Here is a 9,911-nt window from a genome sequence, read left to right on the forward strand (position 1 = left end):
CAACCATTACTGTATCAATTTTTGGCCTTGAATTTTTGTACATGACCTTATAAGGATATAATAAAAAAAATTTGCTAAAAAAAAAATTTTTATTAGTTGATTTAAAAATGGTACTTTTGGCCGGCTAAATCAGCGTTTGGTCCCACTGTGCGGCCTGCATAATTTATCAAAGTATATTATCGTCTATGGTGATTAAAAAATGTTTCATTTTAATTATATGATTTTTCTTTGTAATTTAATATAATACTTATTTATATAATTAGTTCACTGAGAGCTAAGAATTTGTATTGATTGACATAAAAAAAAAACTCACAGCATATTAAGACCAACTAAGTTCAAATCTTAGCATTGAAACTAAAAATTTACTCAATTGAGAGTATTATAAAATACTATTATAATTAGGAAAATGCGTTGTTAAATTCTGGTGAAACCCAAAATAATTTTTTAGGAATGATTTATACAGAATCATGTTGTCAAACATTTTGGAATACTATAGACAGATAGTTGACCAGACTTATATAGTCAAGAAATTAATAAATAACTAATTAAAATTATTTAATTTTGTAGTTGGAATAACATATCAAACCTAATTGGAAAATATATATTTTAAAAACTGATTTTTATTCTCAAAAAGAATTAAGAAAACAGGGCAAAAAAGTCATTTCGACGGGCGGGGTTCAACCTTGTACTTCAAGCGTAAAAAAAGGTAGTACTGTTGACGCGGTTTTTGTACATGTGTTGGTAAATGAAAAAAATCATTTAAGCTATATCAGAATTCCAAAGTAGTTTTTCGTGACATAAGAGAAACCAAAAATTAATATTATACTCCAAGTCAGTTAGATTCTTATAATTTTTATGAAAATCAATGGTCTGTTCTTCAAAGGTATTTTAAAATACATAATATGTATAATGTATAATTAAAAAGTGAATTTTAATACAATATAGAATGNTAATATGTATAATGTATAATTAAAAAGTGAATTTTAATACAATATAGAATGAATTTAATTACGACAGCCATTTGCATATAGAAGATAAGCCGTGGAAACAATTCTTTTTTTTTAAATTAAAGTATATTACATAGCCTTTAACTTAATATATATATAAAAGTGTCAGTATTTTGGAAAAATTTTAAAAGTTAAGTTGAAAAAGTTAATTTTTTGTGAAAAATCTGCCATTTTAAAACTCTGTGTGTAGGTAAAGGATCAAATTAAAAAAATATATAAAGGCTGGCCCACCACTCACTGACAACTTAAATAACTTTTGATCCAGTTAATATTTTTAGCTGATTTTTTTTTTAAATAATAGTTATACGTTAGGTCTATAGCTATATCTCAATAATTAATTTTTTACATTTTATTAAAAATGTTAATTATTTTTAAATTTTAAATAAAATGTAAAAAAAAAATCTAAGATAGCTATTTTGTAGAGTAGAATTTAAGAAAAATTTTAGTAACAAAATATCTTATTAATATTCAATAGTAAATATTCTGTAGCGTTTTGAAGTTTGTGAAAATTTGAATTTTCATGTATTATTTTACGGTATTAAACATTGAAATACGTATTGAGAAAAGGACAGATGAATGAGAGTGATAAGTAATAATTGCCTTATCTAATTTCTTATCAAGGTATTAATGGCAAGTTTGTAATGTATACACAGTAATCATGAAAAGATAGCGTTTTCTTCTGTCCTTTTCTCAATACGTATCTTAAATTATAGCTAATGTAATATACTTTAATTTGAAAAAAAAAATTTGACCTCTGGACTTGTCTTCATGGTGAAAACGGCTACCGAATGCTATTTTTGTGTGAAAATTCTCGATTTTATAATTTATATTTTTTACTTTAAAGTGCTATAACTTTTTGAAAAATTTATGGATCAACACAGTTTTTTTATGAGATATAATATTTTTATATAATTTTATGTAATTAGAAACGTTTCGATGCAAAATTGTAGATTGTGTCTAATTCTAAGAAATTGGTTGTAGATAATTACAAAAGCAACATCAACATTTTTTAACTGAAAAAACCAATAAAAAAAAAGTTGTTAAAAAGATCTACTTAATTGAGTGTATTATAAATTTGTTTATAATTGTAAGAATCCATTGTTAATTGAGATGAAACTAACAAATCATTTTTTTTTTTAGATTTATGATAGAAATCATTTCCTAGTAACTTTTGATGTTTTAAAAGATTCTATATTGAAATATTCAGAACTTAAATATTTTTAATGATTTACTTTAACTAAAAAAAACAATAAAAATATTTTTAAAAAGAAATTATACAATTGAGTGTTTTATATATTTTGATTATAATTATAAAAATTCATTGTTCAAATCAAGTGAAAATAAAAAACAATTTTTTTTAGACATTTTTTATATAACAATATGCTACCAAAAAATTTGAAATATTATAAACTGTTAGTACCACACAAATAAAGTTAAAATATTAATATAGTACAAAGTAAAATTATTTACTTTTGTAGTTGAATACTTTTATCATATCAAATCTAATTCGACAAAAAATACTTTAAAATTATTAGAAATTAATGATTTTTATTTTTAGTATGGATAAAGCTCGTTAAGCTACATCTTATTTAATTAAGAAATTTGTTTCAATTTTTGAGGGAAATATCTTCAAAAAAATACAAATTTTAATAATTTGACGTATTGTTAAAAAAAGTACGTTAAGTGAGGTTTTGAACAATAAATCGCAGCCACAAAAAAACACATAGTAATATAATATTAATACGAATAAGACATTTCTTCTCATGAAGGGAAACTACAATGATGGGATCCTTGATATTTTTTGAAGNTTAAAAAAAGTACGTTAAGTGAGGGTTTGAATAATAAATCGCAGCTACAAAAAACACATAGTAAAATAATATTAACACGAATAAGACATTTCTTCTCATGAAGGGAAACTACAATGATGGGATCCTTGATATTTTTTGAAGTTAAATAATCTAAATGAGATAAAAATCAAATGATTTGAACATTTTCTATAACTCAAAATAAAAATCCAAAATACTAATTGCCACAAGTAGTTTCGAAACTGGTACCCTAACTGTGAAAGACACAACTGATTTTAAATGGTTTTTATAGTCAGAGGAGAGTAGTATAGCGATCCCTTGCCTGATTTTGGGAGCTGGAGATCTTAATAATTTGTTAAATGTGATTAACTGGGCTTAATATAGAATCTATATATAGGCGTTACTTTACTAAAATAAGATTCTATTCCTTAGTTAACTGGTTATATTGTGTTTTAAAAAAGGGAACTCTGTTTTGGTGACCTTGTAAATTAATACATGTACAAATGAACACACCATATTATATGCTAACATTATAAGTTTTAAAATAATGACAAAATAATATAAAAAACCAAACAGAAAGATTATTTATATTTGTTTTATATTTGCATCATTTTAATCATCTATATTAATATTTTAATAGCATGTATCTTATAAAATAATATATATTTAGGAAATTAATTATCATTAGGTTTATCTATAACAATTTTCATTCTTCATTCCAGCGGCTAAAGTAAAATGATTTCCTATAGAAGAAAAGGTGTAGGGACAAATTTCTTTTTTAATTTTATAGTACATGACATAAGCTTTAATTTATATATATGATTAAAAGACGCAGTATTTCTAGAACCTTTTTAAAAATAAGTTTAATAAATCAGTTTTTATAAAAAAGTTGCTATTTTATCCCCCCCATGAGCAGGTAAAATGTCAGATTTTCAAAAAAATTATATCAAAAGGAAAATATTTAAGGTTTTAATATAAAAAATTTAGGTTGATATGTTAATTTTTGAAAAAGTTATGGTTGTTTTAAAAAATGAAAATAATGACAAAATTTACCGATTTTAAAAATTCGTAATTTTTTTGGAAATTTTTCCCATTTACGGCGAATTTTTTTTTCAAATTTTAAGTGTAATGTCTTTAAATAGACACGATTTGTGATCTTTTGACGAATCGTTAATAAACACAACAAAATATAACAAACACATTGTGGTAAAATTAATACCTTCTTAGCTTTCGATTCGAAGTNTTAAGTGTAATGTCTTTAAATAGACACGATTTGTGATCTTTTGACGAATCGTTAATAAACACAACAAAATATAATAAACACATTGTGGTAAAATTAATACCTTCTTAGCTTTCGATTCGAAGCTAAAATATGAAAGGGATGAAATTGGGTAAAATGATAAAATAATATAGATAAAAAAAGAGATTTTAGAAAGGCGAGTAAACGAACGATGAACTTATAAGGACAACGGTAAAATAAATAAAGTAAACATAAACGTTTATGTTAAATAGTAGATTGATCTCGGGAATTAAACAATATTGAATACATAATGTGAATTATCCCTGCAAAGTTCTATTATTTATCTTAATGGTTTATGACGCAATAGATTGGTTTGTGGTTTGAAAAACGAATAAAACTTGCATTTACCTTATATCCTATGTCCTATGTCCTATAATTAAAATATCCCTAAATAATCAAACGCTGATTCTATATTTCACACGAAGAGTTGTAAAGTTAGTTCTAACTATCGATTATTACGTGTAAAAGATACTAATCACTTTATATTTTTACTATAAATGTAACTTTAATAATGTACCTTTATTTCATTTTTGTTGAATAAATATATTTTTGAACGAGTAAATTTTATTGAGAGATCGACACCAATATATTTTAACGCTTCCTTTAGTCTGGACAAAATAAGATTAAAAAATATTTATTTCTATGTAAAAATTGTATTAAAGTAGTTTTGTAGTGCCCCAATGTGTCCCAACGTTGACGCCTTCAAAGGGCTTGGTACAAAATCATCAAGACAAAAGTTAAACTCTAAAAATTCTATGTGTTATCTACCGGCGCAATGTTGTTTAAGACAAAGAAATTCAGATTTAAGACTATTTACTTAGAATGAAAAGCTCACAATGAATATTTACCGTTAAATGAATATTTAAATTTAGATTGGGCTTATTATAAAAATAAAATAATTTTAAAACGATTAAGGTTTAAGATATTAATGGACATTTATTTTCGTGATAAGAAAAATAAAATATTATTATTTAATGAACACTAAAACATTCACCAAAACAAAATTCATTTAAAAATTATTATAAATTCTGTTTGGTTTGAAAATAACTGATTTTAAATGATTTTTATAGTCAGAATATAGAATCTATATAGGTATATTTTATCCTTATTGAACTGGTTATATTGTGTTTTAAAAAAGGGAACTCTATTTTGGTGACCTCGTAAATTAATACTATGTGACATACATGTACAAATGACAACACCATATTATATGCAAACATTATAAGTTTTAAAATAATGACAAAATAATATAAAAAACCAAACAGAAAGATTATTTATATTTGTTTTATATTTGCGTCATTTTAATCATCCATATTAATATTTTAATAGCATGTATCATATAAAATAATATATTTTTATGAAATTAATCATCATCAGATAAAACTATAACAATTTTCTTTCTTCTTTCAAGAGGACGGTTAAATAAACGCAATGCATCCTTGACACGAATTTTTTCACCTGTAAATCAGTTTAAAAAATCTATACATTTACATTTAATGACATTAGACGATAGGATATGAAAAATAACGGCTTGTATAACATAATGATTCATACATTTTTCAAAAAGTTAAAGCATTATAAATTTCAAAATTAAAAAAGAATTTTTTTACAAAAATCGTATTTTTTTTTATTAACTTAAATGTCTGTTTTTACCTCGAAGACAAAATATTATCCGAAGTTTTTTTTTTTAATATAATAGTATGTTACATAATCTTTAATTTAAGATATATATATAAAAGTGTCAGTTTCCTGGAAACTTTCAAAAATTAAGTTAAAAAGTTCGACTTTCTATATGCATATTATAATATAAACCTCTATATATATAAATAAATGGTGCAATTTAAAAAAAAGTATGTCGAATGAAAAATGTATAGCATTAGCTTCAATTTAAGATATATATATATAAGTGTCAGTATTTCCGGAACACTTTCAAATGTTAAGATAATTTTTTGTGAAAAAGTTTTCATTTTGAATCCCCCCTGTGGGCTGTTAAAGGGTCAAATTTATAAAAAAAAATATACCAAATACTAGGTAAATACCATATGTATCTATAGAAAAAAAATTATATTGATTTGGCCATTATTAATAAATTTATGGCAGTTTTAAGTAAAAAAATTGAAAAAATTAGCGATTTTTAAATTTTTATTTTTTTTCGAGATTTCGATTATCGTTGAAAAAAATCGGTTAGGTGAGAGCTGAGAAAAAGTAGTAACAGACACATACAAAAAAAAACACATCACAGTAAAACTAATACCTTCTCAGCTTTACATCGAAGCTAAAAAGTACGTTTTTATGTTACCATTTTAAGTTACATACAAACAATTTTATTTTAAAAAAGTGATTTCTTCAATTGTAGTTAATTCAATTCTTATAGTGCATAAGTGAGCATAATTGGTTATATAATTTTTAAAATATAATTAATTAGGTTTTTCTAATGAATTTTTTATTATTTACGTTCAAAATCATTGATAGCTTGAATAAGTTCATCACTCAATTCACCTCCGAGGAAAGATTCAAAAAACATTTTCACTTGTTGCTTATTTTTGGAATTTCCATAATCCAATAAAATTCTAGCTATGTCTGCGTATGATATGTCCTGAAACATTTTCTTAATTTCATTAAAATCACAAGATAGATTTGAATATTTTAAATAAATCTAATTTTAGATATCATTTAACTTCACGTAAATTATATATGTATCAAATAATGGGTACAACATAACCAATCTTTTGTATTTTACGTTAACATAATTTTTTGCCACAACTGGTTTTATTCGATAAATTCAAATCTACACAATCTACAATTGTACGAACAAAATTGTTTGTATTTTATTTTTCTATCATATTATTATTTTTATTAGACATATTAAATAAAAATACTTTTATTTAGAGTATATACAGAGTGATCGAAATCTGTTAAGACACTTATTGTCTCAGAAAATAACAAAAATATCGTTTGCACTGCCACCGATGTTATGAAACGTAATAAATGACAATATTTGTTCTGGAAGTCAACATTTTTAAAATATTATAAAACGTAAACTGTTGTTCGGATAAAAAAAATTATAAAAACAAAATTGTTTGTAATTTTTTTTTCTATCGTATTATCAAATCAAAAATATTGGTTCCCCTTTAAAAAAATTATAAATAAACATTTTTATCCTTGAAGGGATAAAAAAAAAAATTATTTTACTTCATATTGCTGTAGATTTTTACAATAATTTTAAATAATCAATAGTTCCTGAGAAAATAAGTGTCTTACCAGATTTCGATCACTCTGTATAACTCTTTAAATATAAATCACAATAAAATAATTTTTAAACTACTTATGGAAACTAATTTCTTACTACTACTAATATTAAAAAGATTTAAATATATTTATAAATAGCTCAAAAATAACAACATTTTACTTTACACCTTTTAATAAATCTCATTCATGTAAACAGTATGATTCTTAAAAAACACTACCCCCTATTATTATTAATATTTTATTTATTACAAAAAAGAGATGGAGGAATGTTATTGAACACAATATAAGGACGGCTGATGTGTGCCTGATAATGTGGGAGATCATGTCAAGTTTAAGTTCAGGATAAGGGTGTCCGACCCCAAGTAGATTGGATATAATCGAGGAAAAAGAAGAAGAAGAATTACCGTAAATTCATGTACATAGACGTGCAAACATTTAACAAGATCTTCCGCATCTTTTCTGCCAGTACTTCTAATAATCTGAAAATAACATTATTTAACTTTACTATTTTCTAATAATACTTATAAATGTAAAAAGTGTGATTTTTTAAAAAAGGTATCTCTGATATTTCCATTTTACTTTATTTATTCCTATAAATTATTATAAATACATATTCAATATAACCAAAAAATTTATTTTTGATATAACTGTAAACATTTTGATACGTGATGTATCTGAGCAATCCTATCGTATCTTTAAATATTAAAATTAGACATAGTGATGATNGTGTCCGACCCCAAGTAGATTGGATATAATCGAGGAAAAAGAAGAAGAAGAATTACCGTAAATTCATATACATAGACTTGCAAACATTTAACAAGATCTTCCGCATCTTTTCTGCCAGTACTTTTAATCATCTGAAAATAGCATTATTTAACTTTAGTACCTTCTAATAGAACTTATAAATGTAAAAAAATGTGATTTTTTAAAATAGGTATCCCTGATATTTCCATTTTACTTTATTTATTCCTATAAATTATTATATATACATATTCAATATAACCAAAAAATTTATTTTTGATATAACTGTAAACATTTTGATACGTGATATATCTGAGCAATCCTATCGTATCTTTAAATATTAAAATTAGACATAGTGATGATTATAGCCACACTAAAAGTGTATGTAGTTTTAGTTAATAAATAATTACATTTGCATTTCTTTCGAATTCAGCATTTGCTGCTAGTAATGCTGCTTCTAATTCTGCTGCTGCTGCTGGTTCTAATTTTGCTGCTGCGGCAAATTCTGCTACTGCTTTTGCTGCTGCTGCTGGTTCTAATTTTGGTGCTGCGACAAAGTCTGCTACTGCTTTTGCTACTGCTGCTGGTTCTAATTTTGGTGCTGCGACAAATTCTGCTACTGCTTTTGCTACTGCTGCATTGTGTCTAGCTTCAAAAAGTTTTGGTGTAAAACAGAAAACTGAAAATATAAAAATAATTATTTTTGCATTCATTTTATAGAAATGTTCTATCATATAATAATAAGATGACAGTAGTATGGTAAAAAATGTTGTACTACCATCTTTTATCTGAAATTTTAGGCATATAACTCGCGTTTTAAAAATATATTTTTAATTTACTAGTCATGGTTTGTTATTACAGTTGTTTTTGTGAACTACGTTTTAGAAAAAAAATGCAAGATATGTAAAAAAATGATTATTAAATTTAATCGATTTGAGTTGAGTCAAGCTAGTTGATAAAATATAATGATTTTTAATATTATATGATAATAAAATCAATCGAAGACTTATTGGGATTAGAGCCATTATTAATTAAATCATATTAGTTATATTCGTTGTTATGCAGTTAAACAATTGGACTTTTATTTGCAGCGGAATCAATGGAATATCACTAATATTAATTTTTTTTTTTGCTTCCTTAAAGTTAATACAATTAATTTTGCATTTAAAAATATATTAAAGTGATGCTTAAACTTGTTAAATTAAGTTAGGCATTTTTGTTTATTTGTAATTATCATTTTGATTTGTTCACCAAAATGTTTCAAGACATTCCTAGTGATTCAAGATTATTATCATTTTTTTATTGACTACACAATAGAAAAAATAAAAGAAATTATTTTATTTTAACTTAAAAACTAAGTTGAATGGGATTCGGCAAATGATTAATATGTGGACAGGTTAATTTGAAAATGGACATATAAACCTCAAAGTTTACTTTCTAGGCCATCCTTATAAAAAATGCATGTAAAAAAAATTATACATTATCTTTAAAAAATGATAACGTATGTATATGATAATCACACATTTTAAAAATTAAAATTATATTGGTCGTATCGGAGTATATTATTGTATGACTCTGACGTTTTTCCCTTACTACATTTCCTTATACCTACAAGGGGCGGTCACATTGATGGGGTCACCGATTTTCATAAAATTTATATAAATTTAATCTATATTTGAATTTTTTACCAATGCCCCCCCTAAGTCGAGAAAATTGACTTGGAAAATTTTTAATTAGCTTAAATAGAGTCATTTTTCTTCCTCAGACAATGACATGTTATGGTCGAATAGAGAATACGTGATCCTATGA

General features: G+C 24.5%; 1 protein-coding gene across 2 annotated transcripts; it reads right to left on the bottom strand.

Moving 5' to 3' along the window:
* Nucleotides 1-3,111: 3,111 nt before the first annotated feature.
* Nucleotides 3,112-8,888, bottom strand: LOC126895269 (uncharacterized). Of its 2 annotated transcripts, none has more exons than XM_050667073.1 (5): nt 8,513-8,888; nt 7,766-7,840; nt 6,567-6,708; nt 5,270-5,570; nt 3,112-3,292 (listed from the first exon to the last, which is right to left on the bottom strand). In XM_050667073.1, the coding sequence occupies exons 1-4, from the start codon at nt 8,834-8,836 to the stop codon at nt 5,476-5,478; spliced, it is 636 nt and encodes a 211-aa protein (XP_050523030.1). In that variant the 5' UTR covers nt 8,837-8,888; the 3' UTR covers nt 3,112-3,292; nt 5,270-5,475. The 2 variants fall into 2 exon arrangements, with proteins under 2 accessions (XP_050523030.1, XP_050522953.1); XM_050666996.1 differs by lacking the exon at nt 7,766-7,840 and adding an exon at nt 8,144-8,218.
* Between the last annotated feature and the right edge of the window lie 1,023 nt (nt 8,889-9,911).

Source organism: Daktulosphaira vitifoliae, unplaced genomic scaffold (genome assembly GCF_025091365.1).
Source record: "Daktulosphaira vitifoliae isolate Bord-2020 unplaced genomic scaffold, ASM2509136v1 Scaffold_1, whole genome shotgun sequence".
NCBI classification, from domain to species: domain Eukaryota; kingdom Metazoa; phylum Arthropoda; class Insecta; order Hemiptera; family Phylloxeridae; genus Daktulosphaira; species Daktulosphaira vitifoliae.